We start from the raw sequence: 22,799 nt of genomic DNA, 5'->3' as shown, positions 1-22,799 counted from the left end.
TAAATAACAATGACAAATGCCATCAGCCGCTCCAATTATCAGAAGTGTTTAAGTGATGGACACCATGGCTATCCATCAGCCCATCTTTTCTCTCAGCTTGTTCAAGTTTAGAGCCCTACACTGACCACCAGTGCACTTTTCAGGATAATTTACAGAAGCTGGCAGACCACTGTTAATTTTCTGGAGTAGCTCCTGACTATGTGAGAAAGTCAATCTTTTTAAGAAGACGCATCCTCTGCATTTGCAAATTTGCTGTAAAACCAAACAACTTCCCGCTCTCTCTGTCTCACACCGGCCAGCAAAGCTGAGTCAATCCCCTGAAAACACTCCATCATGCGTTCTTTAAGGCTTTCTCTCCAGCAATATTTATATATTAAAGTTTAACTGAATAGTTTTTAAAAAGGAATGTATTCGTCAATATGTGATAAATGAAAATATGATCCCTGAGATGGCCTTCTAAATGCCCTCATCGAGGCTGTGAATTAAAGTCAGTAGACGTGTCAGAGTAATCCATCGCAAAGAGAAAATAGCTAGGAAATGAGTGTTTCAATTAAGAAGATGTGTTTTCCTTTTTGTCAGCACAAACGTGGGGGTTGGGAGGGTGAAGCGCCTATTAAAGTGTGTCTGACTATATTTCACCCTGCTGCTGACTGATGTGACAATATTGTCTCAGGCCTGTTCATTTGAATAGTGTGAATATTTATGTCCAGAGGTGTTTGCCTGTTCTTAATGCTTGCGCTCTTTAAGCAGGCAGTTATTGTCTGTTGTAAGTGGTCATTTACTAACAGAGGAATGCCCCGCCAGAGGAAGCATTAAGGTCTCCTCATTATTTAATCATTTGCTGCTTCCCTTTGCAGGAAGCAGGAGGCTGGATGTGTCAGGTTAGCTGTGTGCAGGACAGCATGCTCACATCTATTAAAGACAAAGCAGCATGATTGATGCTGATAGCTCATAGCTGTGATGACACTGCAACACATAATATGCTTTTTGGTTCATAGAATCCAGCTGCAGTATGTTGTATGAAGTATGTCAGATGCATATAGATAAATAAGATAATTATTCAGTTGGGGATGGAAACAGTTTGTTACAGTCACTGACATGATGAAGAAATCGGGGTAAACCAGTGATGGGTAACAGTTTGTTCAGTGAGCTCCTCTACACCACAGATTAAAAAGTATCCATTTTGGAGCCAATCAAAGATCCAGCTTTCCTAATATTTTTCTCCAGTCAATTGGTGTCACCAGTGCTAAAGCACATCACAGCAAAGTGTGCACTGTGCTTGCCACAAATAACTGATATAAAATCTCCATCATTTTACTGCACATGTTGAAGGATCTCACCTTCCTTAAGGGATAAATAGCACCCCTTTGTGTATGCAGCATCTGTGTGAGACTGTGTTGGTCAGTTTAGCTTGCCCAGGTTCTTGTACTCGTCCACCACATCAGCATTCTGAAGCCATCCTGTCCCTTCCGAAGCTGAACACCATCTCTCTCATCTTATTCATACATCTTATTCATATTCAAAAGCAGATGATTCAGTCTCCCTATACTCTCTTTTTAATTTCTTTTTCCTATTGCCTCTCAACCTGTCACAGCAGATGGTTGCTCCTCCCTGAGCCTGTTTTCTGTTACAAGGGAGTTTTTACTTTTCAAGAATATTATACCTTACAGTATATAACACTTTAAGATGATTGTTGTTGATCTGGCACTATATGTACAAACCTGAACTGAGTTGAGTGAAATTAAATTCCTTCCAGACCACTCCAAAAAATGATCAACTAGTACTCTGTACTCCTCCTGCTGTCCATCACTTCAATTGCTGCAGAGTTATCACAGTGTACCTGTAGGTGGTATGACCTGGAGTTGTACTGAAAGGCTGGGTGTACAAGGTGAACAGGAATGAAGACAGCACCATTTCCTGTGGAGCGTCTCCTGTGGAGCTGATGTACTGCACATCACCAAATCAGGCAGAGCTGCCTCGTCTCACATATTGCAGGCTGTCATGTAATCAGTAATCCACGACATGGCAGATGTGATTACTGATTTTTCCTGGCAGTTAGCTCTCTGCAGCATGTAGACCGTTGTGTCATCCACCCCAAAATCGGGTGTGTATTCAGACTGCAAGGGATCGAGGGATGATCTCATCTGTGGTCTCTGGTGCCTTCATGACATGCAATGTGAGAGCAACTGGTCTGATAGTGTTGACTGCTCTGGTACAGGAACCAGAAAGGATGTTTTCCATAACATTGATATTCTCCTGCTTCAAACTCAGGTTGTAAATGTGATTCAGATTTCAGATAATATCACAGTAAAATCCTGCATTATTTTCATGGATGTCTTGTCTCTTAAGTCCAGAAGGGTTTCCTGCCGCAGAGAACATAAAGCTGTTTCCAACCAGATTTTGTTATGTTGTTTCACTAACACTTTTTATGTTGTGTCAGATAGAAAAGACAAGTCACCAATATGATCAAACTCAACCTCAGAAGTAACAGGTTTATAAAATACTAGAATTTCACTCATCAAAACTGAAGCACAGTCTGTTTGGACAAGCTGTCCTCAAGAGTCCCACTAACCTGCAATAAAAAACATATTTACAGTGAAAAATACTCACCATGGATAGTTCATCTTTCACAACAACTCCCAAAACAAGCCACTGGAGCCCAGAACTGTCCACTCGGCCTCACCACTGCCAGTGTAAACCACTGAGCTGGGCCTGCCAACACAATTGTGCTGTTTTTGGTTTTTTTGGAGCATTTAAATAGAGATCTATGACTGACTTGCTGTGTACCACAGACTTTATAACATGGTTGTGTTTTAGGCCTGATTAGTCAAATTCTAAGGAGTTATTAATCTGTATGTTTTTCTTAAGTGCTTATTGTGTCAGTGTAGGGAACCTGTATAGTTTATGAATGCACTTCACTAACCAAGCTTGTATGTGGAAGTCTGGTGACTGACCCAGATTTCTTAAACCAATAATGTAACTTCATACCGATACTGTTTTGCTTGTTTGGTAACCTATCCTTCGTATTCTCATGGCAGAAAAGTCACTGGTGCATCTGCATTGTGTAATATATTGTTTCTTCCTTTACAAGCCTGGACAGCACATTTGAGCTACATTGCTAGAGGCCTGAGTGTGTGACTGTGTAAAAGTCATGCCTTCTGTCCTCCTGGGAGAAATTCGGTTCCAATTGTTTATAACAGGTGTGGACAGCTTTAATAAAGAGGAACACTGAAACTCACTGTGGCCAAGGGATATTAAAATATCACTGTGACCTTGCAAACAGGGATTAGAGTGCAAGTCTGCCACAGCAGGAGGCAATTGCACGCAGCATGCCGCGCGATCCTCTCCACTCAATAAGCTGGGGCAGAATTTATGGCCCCACAGACATCTCAGCGCTGTAGGCTTTGTGTCAGTCTCTGCTTATGGGACACACAAATGGTGATGTGGGGGTGTCAGGAGAGATGCTAGGGGCGGATGTTTCCAGTTTCAAGGTTCAGCTGGAATCCTGCAGCTTTCGATATGGAAGTGAATAATACCTTCCCTGGGGACACAGACAGGAAATACTATGAGCCCCAAGTCACCGCTGGGTCATAAACACCTTTATATTTGCAATCTTATTCCCACTCTATCTTTTTGTCTGTCTCTTAAGAGTAATAGCATCATCCTAAAGATGGCTGCATTACTGTAATTCCTCCGAGGGTCCCAATACAACCCTGGCACTCAGCATCACCTGCCAATAGTTCACTTGGTGTATTAATTGAACCAAGCATCATTCTTTTGTGAGACACAACAGGCTGGGTGAGCGAGCCAGCAGGTTAAAGAGATGAGTTGCAGTAATTAATAAATTCTGTGTTTATGTTATAGTGGCATGAAAAAGTGTTGTTTTTATGATTTGCTAATTATAAAACGTACATATTTCAGATCAGATTTATTAGATAAATAGAGAATATTAGAGACTGTCAACCTAAATAAATACAATATACAATTTTTAAATGATGATTTTATTTATTAAAGGAGAAAAACTATACAAGCCTACCTGGCCTTGTGTGAAAAGTAATTGCCCCTTAAACCTAAGAGCTGTTTGTGTGACTCTTGGCAGCAAGAACTGCAATCAGGTGTTTGCGATAACTGGCAATGAGTCGATAACTGGCAATGAGTCGATAACTGGCAATGAGTCGATAACTGGCAATGAGTCTTTCCCTTCACAGTCAGGAAATTTGCCCCACAGTTTGCAGATCTATTCTAATTCAGGCGCGTTGGAGGGTGTTTGAGTTTGGACAGCCTGTTTAGGGTCATGCTGAAGAATCTCATTGGAATTTAAGTCTGTACTTTGACTAGGCCACTCCAAAACCTGCTTTCTTTCAGACATTCAGATGTAGACTTGCTGGTGTGTTTCAGATCATTGTCCTGCTGTATAATCCAAGTGTGCTTGAGTTTCAGGGCACAAACTGATGGCAGGATATTCTCCTTCAAGATTTTCTAGACAGCAGAATTCAAGATTCCATCAATTACAGAAAGCTGTCCAGGTCCTGAAGCAGCAAAGCAGCCCCAGAATATCACAGTGTTTTACAGCAGCTGCACTGTCTAGCACACTAGATGAAGCCTTTAATGAAGATAAATAAAGTGCTGTATGGATGTGCATAGTTGTGTAAATAGAGCTTAAATTAATCTAAAGTACTTCAAGTAGCTATTAAATCTCATTCTTTAGAGCTTATTCGTTGTGGAGCTGTTACAGGTTTTAAAAGTAAAAAAGAGAAAACGCATGATAAAATTGTAATACTCTAACCTTATTAGATGAAGGGATCAGAACTTTGATATTTTTTATGAGTTTAAAAAGGCTAATTTAATATAAACTCACCATTAATTATGGCATCATCTTATACAGAGTCTCCGAAATAAATCTTGAGAAAAATGGAATGAGTTTGAAAACATTAGCCTTTAAATTCCAACTTTACTGTCCTGTCAAAGGCTGTTATAGCTAGTAAAATAAAAAAATAAAAAAATAGATGAAGAGAAAAAGAAAATTTAGGTACAATAAATGTCACGGCTGGGGCAGCAGTTGTGTGGTGTTTGGAGAGAAAGGACCCAAGTTGCAGACAACGGCGATGATGCGAGTGAGGTTTATTGATGACGGGTGACAGTGACACAAAGCAGTGATAAAAAATTACAAAGTAAACTGAACTGGGAAAGCTAGTAAGCTGACCTGAAACATAACACAAAGGGAGGACACGAGGCGAGGAGCAGAGAGACACAGAGAAACACAAAATAACACAGACGAACTGACGAGGAACACAGGCAGGACACCCTATAAATACACACAAGGCAATGAGGGAATGACACACCAGAGGGGAACACAGCTGGAACTAATGGCCATCACGAGACACAGACCTTCAAAGTAAAACAGGAAATTCACAGACTGTTTTCCAAACACAAACTCAGAGACATGAACAGAACACCGGGAGAGGACACAGGTAGGGATAACAGAAACACTAAACACAAAACCCAAACCTTAAGAACTAATACAAAAACAGAAGAAACTAGAAAATAATAATAATAAACTCAAAACACTGGGTCAGCGACCCAGGACCATGACAATAAAGGGAAATAAATGTTGCTGATGTCAAAAAATTGTCTTTAAAATACAAGCATTAAAGTTCAAACTTGTGTTACAACAAAAGAAAATTAAGACTCTAAACATTAGATGCATAATGTCCGAATTATGTTTTGGGCTGAATTGGAAAAAACAGAATGATAAAAAATATTGTTAATTAAAAGAAATCTAAATTTTGGACAATATTAAAGTTAAATGTTTGACCTAAAAGGTGAAACTCGAGATAAATTAAAAAATTCGTTTAAAAAGACAAAATCATTTTTAATATATAATTTTGATTTTATTAATAACAAAATTGACTTGATGGGACTCTGTTAAATCATCATTAGAACTATAAATGACACAATCCTCACCACTGTTACTTCTTACTGGCATTAATGGACATTCATATACATCCCACTCAGGATGCAGTTGCTATGTAGTGTTGGTCGATACACTAGAAACCCATGTGCTCTTCTTTCACATTAAACACTGATCACATTCACTGTTTGTCCAAGTGTTAATAAATCCAACTTCAAATAATAATAATAATAATAATAATGGATACTTTATTGATCCCCATGGGGAAATTACTTGTTTTTCTCTGCATTTGACCCATTCACTCAGTGAAGCAGTGGGCAGCCCACTAAGCAGGCGCCCGGGGAGCAGTGTGTAGGGACGGTACCTTGCTCAGGGGTACCTCAGGGTAGCCGTTAAGTGGATTCGAACCGCCGACCTTCCGATCATGGGGCGACCACTTAACACAAATGTGTTATCTCCTTCCTTTGTGTCCTTTGTGGATTCAGCATGAGGATGAACTTTGTTACCAGATGATGGCGCTGTCTGCTACCAATTGACTCAGAACCTCCCACCAGAAATTATGGGGAACTATACCCCCCCCCCCCACACACACACACACACTCAGGCTCACACATGCAGCTAGATGTGGGTCATCATTTATCTTGGGTATTAAGAGGGCAGACTCTAAGTGTGTGTGTGTTTGTTTATTTTAGTAAACATTGTGGTTTTTTAAATTTTGATTTGTACCATTTCTAATAATTTAGGTCTGAGACTGCAGTCATGGATTCACACAGGCATGTCGTGTGACCAGTATTTCATGAATTTCCAGTTAGTTGTGAGAAACCTGTCTTCCTTGATTCTGCAGAGATTTTGTCACGTTTTCCAGCCTGGAGGCTTCTCTCTCTTTCACTTCTTTCATTGTCAGGTCTAGCAGCTTCCTTCTGACTTGAGTCGACTGAGTGACTAAACATTTTCACAGTTTTTGATTAGAAAGTAACCCCCCTCCTCTCCTCCCATTTGTATTATATACTTATATAGGTTATTTAGATATTCTATTCTATTCTATTCTATTCTATTCTATTCTATTCTATTCTATTCTATATTTTTATATTTAAGGAGAAGCATATCAAATTTTATTTAAACTTACTGATAATGTTATAGAATTTGTTCATTATAATTCTGACAGGAAGCAGAAAGAGAGGGCATATTTCTCTGATGTTGGCTTCTCTTCATTGGGTCTCACTGAAATCCAGAATCTTCTATGAGCTGATAGAGGACGAAAATGAGAGCGAGAAGAGGACAGATGGAGGACAGTTAGTGAAATGTATAGAGGTTTAGTGAGGAACTGAATCCATGAAAAGGATGAAAAATGGAAAGACGGCTGGCCCAGATGACATACCTGTGGAGGTGTGGAAATGTCTTTGAGCAAGGCCAGTGGACTTTTTAACCAGATTGTTTAATGCAATCCTGTGTGTGAGGAAAACCAAATGATAACCAATGATTTATAGACCTTCTCTGCATTGAATCATACCTGTTATTAATCTCTGTCTCTCTTCCACAGCATGTCTTTATCCTGTTTTCCTTCTCTCACCCCAACCGGTCGCAGCAGATGGCCCCGGAGGTTTCTTCCTGTTAAAAGGGAGTTTTCCTTCCCACTGTCGCCAAAGTGCTTGCTCATAGGGGGTCATATGATTGTTGTGTTTTTCTCTGTATGTATTATGTAGGGTCTACCTTACAATATAAAGCGCCTTGAGGGGACTGTTGTTAGAATTTGGCACTATACAAATAAAATTGAATTTAATTGAAATTGCTCTTTCTCATGAGTTCTAGGTATAGTAAAATATCCTAGATTCAAAAGTCAAGCCATCTGTCAGGCAGCTGAAGACAGCTGAAATTAGGACAGGAAAATAATCCCAAACAGACAAACAGAGAAACAGCCATTCTACACCATGGCTGAAAAAGAAAAAAGGTGCTATTATGGCCCAGCCAAATCCAGACCTCTACCTAGTTGAAATAATGTGGCACATAAACAAATGTCCTCAAGCCTTAATGAACTCAAACAACCCTGTAAAGAGTAGTAGTCTAGAAAAAGAAAATATTTTAGACATAATGTGGTACCTATTTAACATCAAGTCATGCTTTCTAATGTTGAAAAACTGTTAAATACAACAGCAGCCCTCTATCCACCACAGCGCCTTTATAGTATAAGCTGCAACATTATCAGGTACACTGTTTGAAGATTTTTGCTAGGACTGACCAGGAGGGAGAAGATTAGAAATCAGCTCATCAGAAGGACATCTGAGGTTAAGTGGTTTGGAGACAAAGTTAGAGAAACAAGTGTGAGATGGTTTGTGCATGTGCAGAAATATATTGAAGAAAAGATGTTGAACATGGAGCTACATAGGTGAGTTTTGACCCTTTTTGAGGGTGCTCAAGTGACCCCAAATTTTATCAGAGCATCCTTAAAAATAACTATTAATAGTATCAATAACAGCGCATTTTTGTATTATTTTCTAGAATTATCTTCAAATGTAATATTTATTCTTATAAAGTGTCTGCTTATTTTTATTTGTTCTCTAAATAGCATTGGCTAATGAAGCTTAAATCATCAGAGATTATTAGCTAGTTTTAGCCATCTGGTCCAGTAGTCTGCTGGGATATCGGGAGTTGCCAGCCAAGGAGACGATGTGTGTTATTATTATTGAATTGGGCTTCAGTGTTTGTTTACTGTACAGCTCCAGATTCAGGTGACAGCAAGTGAAAATGATCTTACCTGTCTATGTGCAGCAGCACACTGTATTCAGTTTGGATATTGCTGTAAACTGACATGGATCACTTTATGTATTTCATTTACTGTAATAATGTGTTTTCCTCACATTGATTGGTGATGATTTCACATAACTAAGCAGTATGCTGTACTGTGGATCCCCCACTTACTCCTATAATAATTTTTATATGATTATGTTTTTGTTATTTTCTAGTTTCTAGTTTCGTTATGAGGATGCATTCAAAATAAATATATAAAAAAATATTTAAAAATAAATAAATAAAACAATGCTATTACAGTTTGCTCTGTGTACAGGTCTATGGAGTGGCAGCGTGATTTTTTTTAGTTTGTGTATTGAATAATACTATTTTAAGCGCTTGATGATTTGGTGGACTGCCTCTGTGTGATTAAGAGACTAAAATAATGTTTCTCACCTTATCTGTCTTGCCATAAATGAAGGAAGACCACAGAGGAGGGCATGCAGATGGTTGGTGTGACAGGAGAGTCTGTAAGGGATAGGATGAGACAGACGAGGATGATCAAAGAAGAAAAAGATCTCACAACCCATTCTTTTCGGATAGATGCTGCTATAAAATCGCGAGAGCTAGTCTATTGGGGAGAATTTGATGATTTTCAGACGCTACTACTATATCCAGAAGATGGCAGTAGTGCCAACCCCACGGATGAGTGTCTCCACTAAACCCCAGAAGGGAAGAAGAACATTTTTCTTGAAACCACGTGACATGTGTGTAGTCGGGCTGTAAAGATGGTTTCCTCCGTTGCCAAATCAAATCTGGCTCCACTGAGAAGTTTCTGTTTTTTAAATTCAGTGTTTCACTTTAGGAACCTCCGTGAGTTAACATGGCTACTTATTACTATTTGTTACTTGACGAGCCAGTCGCTGGCAGACGACGGGGACTTTATGGAGGAGTTTCTGAAGCGGGAATATTCTCTTGTGAAGCCGTACCGCGGTGAGTTTAATGTTAAACTAGAATTACGTTACCGCCAATGTCAGCTAACATTGGAAACTAACATAAACGTTGACAGTAGACAGTTTGTCACCGAAAGGTAGGCTTTGGCTTAAATTCATTTTTTTCTTGGATAGAATTGTGTGGCGGAGGATAATAATTAACTAAGAAGAACTTTGTGCCTCTCTGTCGTTACAGATCGTGGGTAGCGTTACAGCAAGCGGGATAATAACTGTTGTTAACACACCACTAACTATTGGCTAGTCCATAATGCTAATGAAGACTAGCCTACCTACAGTTAGCTTTAATCAGCAGAGCAAACCTGTCTGATTACGGTGAGGAACTCTAGCAAAAAACAACAATAAAATTCAGGAAATTAAGCCCGTAACGCTCTCCATTATGAAAGATTAGTTTTTCATTGTCTCAACAAAGAGCAGTTTGAGTAACCTTCATGGCCACTTTTCATATTAGCGTATATTAGTTAATTCAAAGTAATTAGAAACAAAAACTGATAACTAGAAAATGGGGTCGGGCTTATAAAGAATACATCAGAACAAAGAACGATTAAAAAAAAAAAAACAGTTTTCGTTAATTAAAACTAAATCTAAAAAGTCATAACAATAATAAGGGAGTTTTTTTTTTTAAAACGTACTGAAGCAGTTTTGTGTGTACTGAAGTTGACCACACGTAATAAGTGTATTTAATGAAACTGTGAGTAAGCTTCCTTAGTAGGGTTGTTGTACTGTTGGGCCACTATTGCACTTCATTAAAGTCTTTTGCAGTACACTCCTGCCACTTTGCACAGGCATTTTATCGTGTGATATAATACAGTGTGTTTTTTATCTGTCTTGTTATTTATATTTCTTGCACAACAGTCAGGTGAAGAACCCACAATATCGTTATATAAGTACAATGAAAATAAAGGGCTATTGTATTCTAATACCTATTTTGAACTTTTCAAGTCATACTCTAATAAAGACCCTTGATTTATAGCAGGGGTGTCAAACTCAAATACACAGTGGGCCAAAATTCAAAACTGGAACAAAGTCGCGGGCTAACGTTAATATTTATTGAAATATATTTATTCCTCCAGATATAAGAATGAATCTTTTCTTATGGACTCAAACACGTTTTGCTGAAAAACTGAATATGGAACAAGCAAAGCTTAATACTAAACAACATATATATTAGCTGTATAATACCAGTAGGCCAGCTCTAATAGTAATTTGGTATGGCTTCGCGGGCCAAATGTAATTAGGCTGCGGGACAAATTTGGCCCGCGGGCCAGAGTTTGACACCTATGATTTATAGTAATAAAAATAAACAGTACAGTACAGGAGCCACTGAAAAGGAAATATTTGTAGTCAATAAAATGTATACATAAACTGAATGTTACAACAAAAGACGAAACGCAACGTAAATGGTAAAAGAAGATTTCTAAGAAAAACAATGGTAAACTTTGGTGTGGCTTGCTGTGAATGCAGAAGTGTTACTACTGTTGTTTTGCAGGCTTGGGTTTCTCTAGCTCCTCACAGTGGGATCTGATGGGCACTGCCATGGTGACGCCTGACCATGTGAGGCTAACCCCAGACCTGCAGAGCAGGCAGGGAGCTGTGTGGAGCCGAATTGTAAGTCAAATGGGACAGCCTGCATTATCAGGCTTGCAATATGCAATGCATTCTTACCCAGCAAACCACAATTTCCCTCACTTCCTGCTTTAAACTAAAAACCCTACTTTATATGGCTTTGGTTTAACAATGAATGTCATGCAGCATTTTATAAATAAAATATAAATGATACAAATCAGTCTGTTTCAAAAGGATGATATGTCACTCATATCTGATGACAAGTGCATGCTACACATTGCTGAGTGTAAGAATAACCTGCTTTTCTTTATTGCTATTGCTTTTCAGCCTTTGCTTCTGCAAGATTGGGAGCTGAGAGTACAATTTAAAGTCCATGGCCAAGGGAAGAAGAACCTGAATGGTGATGGACTGGCCATCTGGTTAACCAGAGATCGCATGAAAAATGGTAGGTTAATGCTAAATGTGTTTCAGCATCGTATTTGCAATTTTATAATTGAATAGCCCTCAAAGTGAACAGTTTATCCTAATGAGCTTGTCATTTTTTTTCTCAGTCACATGATAAGATATCATTTTATTAGCACATCCTGTGCACAGTGACTTGTGATACCAGGGAAATCAAACAGAATAAACAGTCTCAATTTTCAGCTGCAGGAAACACTGCTTACAAAACTTTACATGTTCATTCATTGTTTCAAAAACACATTTTAGTTACTTTTCTTTTGTTTGTTTTGTTTTATTGTTTGTTTTTAATCCAATTAGGTAAGTTACCTGTAGTATTACACTGCTCAAAAAAAATAAAGAAACAATTTTAGATTTAGAACATTAAGCCAATTAAACTAATGAGATAGTGATCCGGTTGGTTAGCAGAGGGGTTATTTGTTAGGTTAAAGGTTTTGGTGTTAATGAAATTAACAGCAGGCAAATGCAGTGGTTAGCACTGTTGCCTGACAGCCAGAAGGTCCTGGGTTCAATCCCATCATCTAACCGGGTCCTTTTTGTGCGAGTTTGCATGGGTTCTTTCTAGGTACTCCAACTTTGTCCCACAGTCGACATGCAGTTAGTGGGGTTAGGTTAACTGGTGATTCTAAATTGTCCATAGGTGTGAATGTGAGTGTGAATCGTTGTCTGTCTCTCTGTGTTAGCCCTGCATCAGATTGGCAACGTTTCCAGGGTGTACCGTGCCTCTCATTCTCTCATCACTGAGACAAAACAGGAATGGCTTTACAGGTGGAGACCAAAAACTTGTGTTTTGTGCCAAAACATCCTTGGACCTATTGTCAGACTGGTGCAGTGGATCCTTGGTTCCTCCTCAGTTATGCCCTGGTCCAGATCTAGGATGAGATCCTATCCCCCGAACACAATCTCTTGTCTCTTTAGGAGCATCCCCTGATGTTGTCACACATGTGTACAAGCATGTTGGGGCCAGAAAAGTACCATTTTGAGTTGCTTCAATGAAATCTCAACAGAATGCGCTATCCTGCTGCATCTTTTTTTTTTTTAAACTTTGATTTTCAAGGTGTTTTTTAATCAAGCCCTCTGTAAGTTGATGCTTTTCATTTCTATCACATTACCCAGTCCATGTCAGTGTAGCTATCCAACTTTTTTCCTCATTGAGAACTGATGTGTTTTCTAAGTGTTCCTTTAATTACATTTTTTAAGCAGTGTGTTGTGCGCCTGGCTAAAGAGAATTATTCAGTCATTATCATCTATTTTTTTATGCTTTTAAGTTTGTTACATTTTTGTTGCTACTGTATTTAAATAAAGACAACCTATGCTGCGCTGGTCTTAGTTTATAAAGGAAACTTCCAAATGGAGTTATTCTTCCACAGTTTGTGGTACAAATGTTTCTGTCTACATGTAAAGACAGCTGTCATCATCGAGTGACTCTTTATCACGGTGTGTGTGGACTAGTTGCCACACCCCCAATGATATGATAGTGAGCTTTAGAGCATTTGGGTGGGATTAGGATAATACAATCGTTTCACGTGAAAAAATTTTATTTATTTATTTATTTTAATTAACTTCCTGCATGTACTAGTTTGTCTGATTACATTTTTTCCTCCAAAGTGCTGAAAACACAAAGAAACTCTGTTGGAGAAAACTTAAGACTGAAATTTAGTCCCAAATCAAATTATATTAATTGCTATGTTTCAGCTTTATTATTTCTGTGGTATACCTCTGTTTGCAGGCCCTGTATTTGGCAACATGAACCATTTCTCTGGACTTGGAATATTTGTGGACACTTACCCCAATGATGATAAGACCCATGATGTAAGTGACAGTCTGTAGCTTTTGTTGTTTTTTTTTTAAAAGCCTGAGTTTAAATCAAGACTTTGTTGTCATGTGGAAACCCACACAACATACACACAATGTTTCTTTTTGATGACTGAATTTCAGCCAATCTGACATGCAAACATGTACTGTTGCTAATAATGTAAACTTATACTGACTGACAACGAACCTGGCCAGAAAAAAGACAAGTAGCAGTCCTGGTGAAGTTTGAATTATTAACATTAATCATCAGGATGCTCATACCCTGGTAGTGCTAATGTTTTAAGGTGAAGCAGCAGTAGAACTGCAGTTTTCAGGCTGACTCGACTGGATTACTGTAATGCACTTTATATTGGGGTCAGTGCATCATATATTAGTCATCTACAGGGGGTGCAAAATGCCGCAGCTCGTCTTTTAACTGGCACTCGAAAGTTTGAGCACATTTCCCCTATTTTAGCTTCACTTCACTGGCTGCCCATTTCTTTTAGGATTCATTTTAAAATTCTTTTATTTGCTTTTAAAGCTCTCCATGGCCTAGCCCCATCTTATCTCTCTGAGCTGCTACAGCCTTATACACCCACCCGCTCTCTCAGGTCAGCTGATCAGCTGCTCCTGATTGTACCCAGGACTGGGCATAAACTTAGAGGAGATCGTGCTTTTGCTGTAGCATCTCCAAAACTGTGGAACGAGCTTCCTTTAGAGATTAGACAGGCCAGTTCTTTATCTGTTTTTAAGTCACTCTTGAAAACCCACCTCTTTACCCTGGCCTTTGATACCACGTGAGATGTTGGTTTTTATTTTTATTTCAGTTGTTTTTAGGTGATTCGATGCTGTTTTATCTTGTTTTTGTTTTAATATAGGGCTGTTTTAATTTATGTATTATGTGTTTTATTTATTTATTTTTGCTGTTTTCTGTTATTCTATTGTTTTAACTTGTTTTCTGTATAGCACTTTGTTCCTGTGCTGGGTATTTTAAAGTGCTTTATAAATAAAATTGGATTGGACTATTTCAACTTACAACAGTGAACAGCTCAGATTTTAGAGTTAATTTTCTCTGGCTAACCAGTGTCCAGTGTTTTTGTCCCCCCCCCCCCCCCCCCTTTACTAAGAAAAGCTTTATACAATATAACATCAAACTGTTCAGTAGTGCTGTTTCATGTCTCTGTGAAATGAACTACCTGTGGAATGGTGTTTGTGGTTCCTGCTGATGAAGTTGTGACTCCTCTGTCTTCTTCACAGAGGACATTCCCTTACATATCTGTGATGCTGGGGAATGGCACCCTGTCGTATGACCACGATCGTGACGGTCGGTCCACAGAGCTTGGAGGATGCACAGCTATGGCACGCAACTCGGTCTACGACAACTTTTTCCTCGTTAGATACTCCAAAAATCAACTGACGGTATGGCTCATTATCTGCAGGACCTGTTTCAGGGTGTCACTTGTCCTTAAAGGTGACATTCTTGTGTAATGAAATTAAAACTGAGTAGTACAATGAGGCATGAAAAGTAGAATGTTGATTGGTTTATTCAAACCATTTGTTCCTCTGCCCTTAGCTCATGGTGGATGTTGATGGTAAGCAGGAATGGAGAGAATGTGCTGACATTACAGGAGTGCGGCTACCTACAGGCTACTTCTTAGGTGCCTCCTCTGCCACGGGAGACCTGTCAGGTATGAAATCTCAGAATAATGCTTTGACCACAGGATATATTACAAAGTGAAGCTATAAAAAGATCTATAAAAAGATTGGATTATAAACATGGCATCCAAACTAGATGAATTAACCCTTTAAAGCTGGTCAGAGCGGTGTTTTGCGTAACTATTTTTAAATCTGGGTAGCACTGCAACCACGTAAGCTAGCGCAATAATTTTTTTTGCATATGAAACCGGAGGAGTTGTACTTACATCTTATGCCATCAGCTTGTCCTAGGTCACAGTTTCCTTCCACATATAGCTTTGCAAAAACTGCATAAAAAGCGCTTGCAGCAACAAAAACATAATATTCCAGAAACATGCTTTGCCGATCCGATCAGCTGTTCATAACACTTCCTACGTTGGAATAGACGTCAGTGCGAACTTTTGCATGTCCACCATTACCTGCCCGAAACCGGAAGTGACGTCATTTTCGCGGAAATGTAGTTTTTTTTTACCATGAGGGCCTCATGAGCCTATACTGGTGTTTTTAAAAGTTATCTTTGACTTTATGACTTTCTGTGTCGTTTCTGGGATGCTTAGGACTCATATTGCACTGCTGGAAATAGTTAATTTTGATGCATATGCTGCTTTTTTGCAAATTTGCAGTATAATGTTTATTTTCGTTTTTCGTGCAGTATATAAAAATTGGTGTATTTCAAAAATAAAACTATGAAGACACTCAAAATAAATTTCCTGTGATGGGTAACTATTTTGTGCAACTTTTTTGTATTTACAGTTTTGAGGGATAAGCCTCTTAAATTTCTCTAACTAGAAATATATGTTAAAAAAGCAAAAACGATTTTCAATTTTTTTTGTAGTTTGTTGCACTTTTTTGTAATTTATGTAATTACTATGCACTTAATGCATACATATTATTAAAATATGGGCTATAATGGTTGTATTGATGTATAGCAACTTGAAATGCTCCCAAAAATGGCTCCACAGCATGTAAAAAATATAATATAAGCTCTGGCGGACTTAGTTTTATGGTAGGTCTTAAAGGGTTAAACATCAACTTCCTAACAGCTCAGGTTTTAAAATGAAGTCAGCTGTTGCTTAAGATGTTAATTACGGGTGTGTTCTTCTAGATAACCATGACATCATCTCCATGAAGCTGTATGAGCTTACAGTCGAGAGGACTCCACAGGAAGCGGAAGAAGGGGAAGTAGTCACCATCCCCAGAGTTGACAACATGGAGCAGTTTCAAGGTAAATGCAGCACGATCATCATCAACCTGAAGTCATCCTTCTCAGCGCTGCACCGTATCGGCACCATTACTCAGGGCGGGGTTGCAGCTAGTGTGAAGTCTTGAGGGCCCAGTATTACCAGGCCCTACACCACCAATAGCATCATTGCACTCCCACTGGTTTTCATGCTCACCATAACTGCAGAGGTGGCCACTGCAGTATTCTCCTGAACTGCTTAAGCAGAGAAACAGAAGGCGAAGAAATCAAAATCAAGTTTATTCTTTCCCCACAAAGTCTTGTCTTTTTAGATTGTTGCCACGTCTCCCTCTGTGTAATCTGTGAAGCTCTAAGCTTAAAAAAAAAAAAAGAAGCATGATTGTACACTTGCATTTAACTGAACAGTTTTGTACTCAGCATTTTTTGCATGCTGAGCACAAAGTTGATGTAACAGAGCAGATGAGTATAGTATAGTCTGCCACTATACTATACTATACTGCTTCCCGCATGATGATAAAAGGCTTAAGTAAATGGATGAGGCTGATACTGGCAGACATGAATCCAGTATGTGGGCACATCTCATACATGTAGTATATCTAATTGATATTATTTGTTCATGTTTACAGCTGGGAGAACAGAGGGCTGAAACTTCAGCCATTTTTTTTTTTCTAATATTTTTTGCTTTTACTTTGCAGTGGAAGTGGAGGAGGAAGGGATGAGTGGAGTCCAGCTGTTCTTCACCCTTCTCTTCACAGTCGTGGGCCTGGTCGTGCTGGGAGTGGTAGGGCTAATAGTTTACGGGCGCTGGAAGGAAAACAAACGCAAACGCTTTTACTGAGGAAAGATCAGCCAGTCCGCAGAATGTGTTTTAATGAACAAACATGCAAAGACTCAATGACACAAATCGAACAAACTGAACTTTAGTGGGTTTGAAGCATAGAGCTATGAGAACAAATGAATACATGAGCTGTGGTTTAAAATATTTAAGATTTCTGGAAGATTGATGAGATAAAGCTCTGCTTGCTATAGTGAAGCAAAATCATTTTAAAAATATGTTCATCTAAACTTGAAGCACGGTGGGACTTTTTATCTGCACTAACTGAGGCACTGTTTCTACCAGCAGGAAGTAAGAAAAACAACAGAATGAGTCACTAAATCAGATGCTGAGTTTGCTGACATTATGTTACACAATTTTGGAGTTTGGGGTATCTCTGCGGACCTGAGCCAGCGCAGAGTGGGTAGAAGTCATGGTAGCGAAGTTGGGCGCTTCTTTCATTGTCATTTAAATTTTTTGTTGGCAATTCACTAACTTTACTAATAATCCTGTGTTTATTTTATTTTCTAAATACGTGACCCTTAAAATGCTTATTTGTACATCAATATTTTCCTTATGACTTTTCATTATATCTGTGACTCACCTGCAACTTTCACAAATCAGATGGGACTTGGGCCTGTTTGTTAGCTTGCCCACTATAGAAATGCTGTTTTGTAGGTAGCTAGTAGAGTGGCATAGATATGTGCACATATTCTGCCACTGGTATGTCCCGGATGATTAATCAGACTTTTAAATTCTGAATGACAATGTTAGCTTCCATTAACATTTTAAAAAGTTAGCTTAAAATGATTCGTCATAGATCAAGCACATCTCTACAGAGGGCCTGTTGGCAAGTGGTTGCTGCTGTTGCTGGGTGAAATCATCACAAAGAAGTTGCACCAAAAACCACCTTTTGATCGCTGTGGTTGGAGTATGCTAACATTATCATTACTCTCTGACCTGTAGTGAAACTTTGGGAAGAAAAAAATGCAACACAAATCAGAGTAAAAGTTGTGCCGTTTGAAATGTGTTGGTTACAAGAGCAAGGCACAATTTTTACTTTGAAGGCAAATGTTTTTAGTTTGTGTTGACCCTTCAGGTTCACTTCTGCTTGACATGTACTTTGTGTTTGTAGGCAATTTGTTATCCAGGCACAAGCTGCTGGTGACCATGCCAACCTGCTAGCAAACAGTCTTTTAATGTAGCAGCATTATACCAACTTCACACTAGCAACCTCGGGCAATCACTTGCCAACCAGTCATGGAACACACACTTTTTGGTGGAGACTGGTGGTTACTCATCCCTCAGTCGATTTCAGTGACTGCCAACAACTGCTCACAAGCAGTCGGAAAATACACAATTAAGTGCCATATGGCCACTTAAAGGTGTTTTGTCTTTTTGTGTGACTACCACAAAGGCCATTGTGAGTTTACTGATCCCTGGGCCAGCAGGGACTACTTGTTGTGAGATGAACTTTATGCTTAAAAACATCCCCTAATCAGGGCCTCGTTCCCAATTGGTGATGTGTTAAGTAGTCATAAATTATCAGTTGCGTCACTAATGTACCATACTGCAACAGCTACCCTTAAATGTATACCTGAATTACAATAGTTAGAGCTACGTAGCATTATTCAGATGCACTTGTTTTGTGTGACGATTCCCAAACGAGACAGCTGAATTTATATTTCCAACAGGGTTCACAGTAGACTATCAAAATATTCATGTTAAACATTATATTATAGAAATAGGTTAGGATGCACTAAGCCTCGTCTCATATAAACGTTCAGTGAGGTCTGATTGTTTTTAATATTTGAAGAACTTCTCTCTCCGTAGATCTTCATGCATTATAAGACCTGGCTAAGACCTGAACAGTATGGTGGCTGCACCGAGAGCAACAACTTATGTGGCATGCCCATCAATGAATGTGTGGGAGAGTAGTTCATCTTTGACTGTTGTTCTTTGTTCTCTTCAGCCAACAATACACGACAATTACAACTGATGGTAACGATTTAATTCCAGAGTAGATTTAATGAACAAACAGGTGCGGAACTTTCTTGCCTGGTTGATTCTACAGTTCATGTTAATGCACCCACTGTAAATGCCTCACGCACATGGCTCTGTGATGTGCAGAGAGCACCACTCTAATTTGACTTGTAGCTGCTGTGAAGACCAGTGAGCCTGTGAATCTTTTTATACTTTTTGCTGCACTAAAGAAAAAAAAAACTGGACTGTCATTTTATTTGAGATAACTTTATACAGCAATCCAGCATTTATTCAACAAGTGAAAATATTTATATAAATATTGCTGATACGTGAGCTCAATGCTATGTGTAAAAGAATAGTTGCGTTACCAGTGCTGAATAAAGTGCCTCACTAGGACCATTACAGGCAAACTCTCATTTTGATCCTCTCTGCAAGTTTGAGCTCAATATTTATTTTCTGTTTGACATCACTTCCATGGCTTGATCTACACTCTGACGTTACAAACAGGTCTCAGAAATGATAAGCTGATTTAAGAGTTTATCTGAGAACAGTTTGTCAGTGTCACTCTTTGTGGAGCACTGATGTTTTTAGTTCTTCCACCAACCAGTAACTTGGTAGCAATTGATGTTTTGCTCTGTACACACTTACATTAACAGCCATATGCTGCATCATGTAGTCATGTGAGTTTGATTAAACTGATCACTCAAACCAAGAGGAAGAAAAACAAAAAATGATGTCAAGCTTTATTGTGTCTATGAAGAAACCTCGAGTACTCAGTAAAACCTCAAATATCATGAAACTCTCCAGCATGGATGTAGAGCTCACACCTCACTGGTTAAAGAAGCACTGATGTGCCATTCATTCAATAACCATGCACTGACAATAACTATTAGAGACAACTCGGTGAGCAAAGTGATGCAATCATTTCAAAATTTCTTTAGATTTTGCAGTATTATCATTATTGTGATAAATGTGAATAGTCAGTATATAAAGACAACCAGCCAATGTATCAATATTGGGGGGTACAGCAAAACACAAAATGTTAAGTGTGATATTAAGAAAGTGCACAGTCAATATCACATGATATCATCAATAATTGTGAGCCTGACAGATTTTAACAAGTTGATAATACTCAGGAGTAGCACAAATGTGTAAATGAAATAACTACTCAAAACCAAGATTAGGGAAATCTCATTGTGTTTTGTTCCTTGGAAAAGGAGAAATATATATATATATATATATATATATATATATATATATATATATATATATATATATATATATATATATATATTGGGGTGTTAGATTTTGATATCAATATTGATATTGGTAATAAAAGTCCTAAAAATTGGTCGTCTCTGACCACTTCTATGCACTTGTAATTTTACTTTTTTATGCTTATAGAAAAATGTCATTCATATTGACATTGCTAATAAAAACTATAATAGACTATAATAATAAGAATTTTAATGGTTAAAATCTGTTAGAAGTATATCAGGAAAATCTGTAGATATATCAATATTTGTGGTCACGACAGCATCAATGAATGAATGATAATTGGGATATTTAAAAGCGAGATCTTAATATTGTATTAGCAATGCGCCTATAATATTTGTTAAAAGAAAAATTGTAATTCATGTCTTTGTTTGCTGTTGTGCAGTTTTGGGTTCTCACCACTTCCATGTACTTGTAATTTGAGTTTAATAGCTTCACTTTTAATAGCTAATAGTTTAATAGCTTACCAAAAAAACAGCACGCACTAGATAAAGTTATAGAAGAATTTTGCTACCAGCATTGATGCAAGGTTTTTTTTTTTTTTTCAATTATCAATTTTTGTTTGTTTTTTTTTTAATTTGATTTGATTTTTTTTTTTTTTACACAGCAATAATAGTACAAATAAAACTCTGATATAATGACAGCCTTAATTCATTTCATCCATTCAATAACAGACTAATCATTCAGGAAGACATTTGCCCAAAAAGCACTTCAGTGTTTAGTTCATTGGAGCTTTGTGGACAGTTTCATAGATTTTTGAAGCAATATCAATCAGTACTTCACTCTATAATTAAAATCAGTTTCCAGCCCTTTAAAAAAAAAAAAGCTACAGATTTGTTTTTTTTGTTGTTTTTTTTGTTGTTTTTTTCAATGTAGGCGTTTCATTTTTGTGTCATTCAGCGTGTGCTGTCACTGGGGAAATCAGCCATTTAGGGATTTTTTTTAATAATACTGTTCAGCTTATTATCAAATTAAAGAAAAAGAAAGCTCAACCCTTGTCTGAAAAATGTGTGTAAATCTTGTTTGTGTGTGATTATTCTTCTTCAATAAAAGTTTGTTTATTTTTTTCCATTGTGGTGTTGTTTTTAGTTTTCTCTGCAAACGTTTTTCATGTACAGTGCCTTGTGTATTCAAGAAATTGAACTACAGGATGGGCCATTTATATGGATACACCGTAATAAAATGGGAATGGTTGGTGATATTAAAGTCCTGTTTGTGGCACATTAGTATATGTTGAGGGGGCAAACTCCTCAAGATGGGTGGTGACCATGGTGGCCATTTAGAAGTTGGCCATCTTGGATGCAACTTTTGTTTTTTCAATAGGAAGAGGGTCATGTGACGCATCAAACTTATTGGTAATGTCACGAGAAAAACAATGGTGTGCTTGGTTTCAACGTAACTTTATTCTTTCATAAGTTATTTACAAGTTTCTGACCACTTATAAAATGTGTTTAATGTGCTGCCCATTGTGTTGGATTGTCAATGCAGCCCTCTTCTCCCACTCTTCACACACTGATAGCAGGAGAAATGCCAGCACAGGCATCCAGTAGCCGTAGTTTCAGTTGCTGCACATCTCGTATCTTCACACCACAGACAATTGCCTTCAGATGACTCCAAAGATAAAAGTCTAAGGGGGTCAGATCGGGAGAATTTGGGGGGCCATTCAACTGCCGATGTGTGATTAATTGGTTTATAATCACTTAAACTAGTGACCTACAAGGAAGTGTAGGATGAGGCTCGAGGTGTTCAGATGCAGTCTGCATCTTCACAGTTATCACAAGCCCTCCACACTGTATGTTTAAGGTTAAAAGGTTTAGATTTTGACCAGAGGGGCCGATGGCGCGATATGGCAGCCTCGCTTCTATCAGTCTGCCCCAGGGTAGCTGTGGCTACAACTGTAGCTTGCCTCCTCCAGTGTGTGAATGTGAGAGTGAATGAATAGTGGAATTGTAAAGCGCTTTGAGGGCCTCGAAAAGCGCTATATAAATGCAATCCATTATTATTATTATTATTATTATTATTATTAAAAGTTTTATCAAGACCGTGTAAAAAGATGAAAGTTCCCAGGTGAACGTGAAGATGGAAGTGCTGAAATCTCTTAAGCCTGTGTTCTTTCTAATGGCCAGCGGGGAAGGATGGAGATGGTTTAAGCCATTTAACCCTTGATGTCATTTCAGTTAAGGCCTCAGCAAACACTGATGAGCTTTTGTCTTCCTGAATACAACATGATACAGTATTCAATTTTACTTTTAGTCATGTACATTTTAGACAAGGTGACTTAAAAGTATTGTAAAACAAAAACAAAAAAACATTTGTTCACATTTTTGAAATGATACTTGACATCCTGACTTATCAATCAGGAAATAT

At 38.2% G+C, this 22,799-nt stretch overlaps 1 protein-coding gene across 1 annotated transcript; it reads left to right on the top strand.

Annotated features, from left to right (window-relative positions):
• The first annotated feature begins 9,302 nt into the window (after positions 1-9,302).
• Positions 9,303-17,742, top strand: lman2lb (lectin, mannose-binding 2-like b). Its single transcript, XM_026187926.1, has 8 exons — positions 9,303-9,628; positions 11,135-11,253; positions 11,539-11,656; positions 13,400-13,482; positions 14,722-14,883; positions 15,038-15,152; positions 16,265-16,384; positions 17,056-17,742. Exons 1-8 carry the CDS (start codon positions 9,424-9,426, stop codon positions 17,196-17,198), a joined length of 1,065 nt encoding a protein of 354 aa, XP_026043711.1. The 5' UTR covers positions 9,303-9,423; the 3' UTR covers positions 17,199-17,742.
• The last annotated feature ends 5,057 nt before the right edge of the window (positions 17,743-22,799 follow it).

This window comes from Astatotilapia calliptera, chromosome 12, assembly GCF_900246225.1.
Source record: "Astatotilapia calliptera chromosome 12, fAstCal1.2, whole genome shotgun sequence".
NCBI classification, from domain to species: Eukaryota; Metazoa; Chordata; class Actinopteri; order Cichliformes; family Cichlidae; genus Astatotilapia; species Astatotilapia calliptera.
Note: the sequence above shows the minus strand (reverse complement) of the source record. Positions and strands in the feature narration are given on the sequence as shown.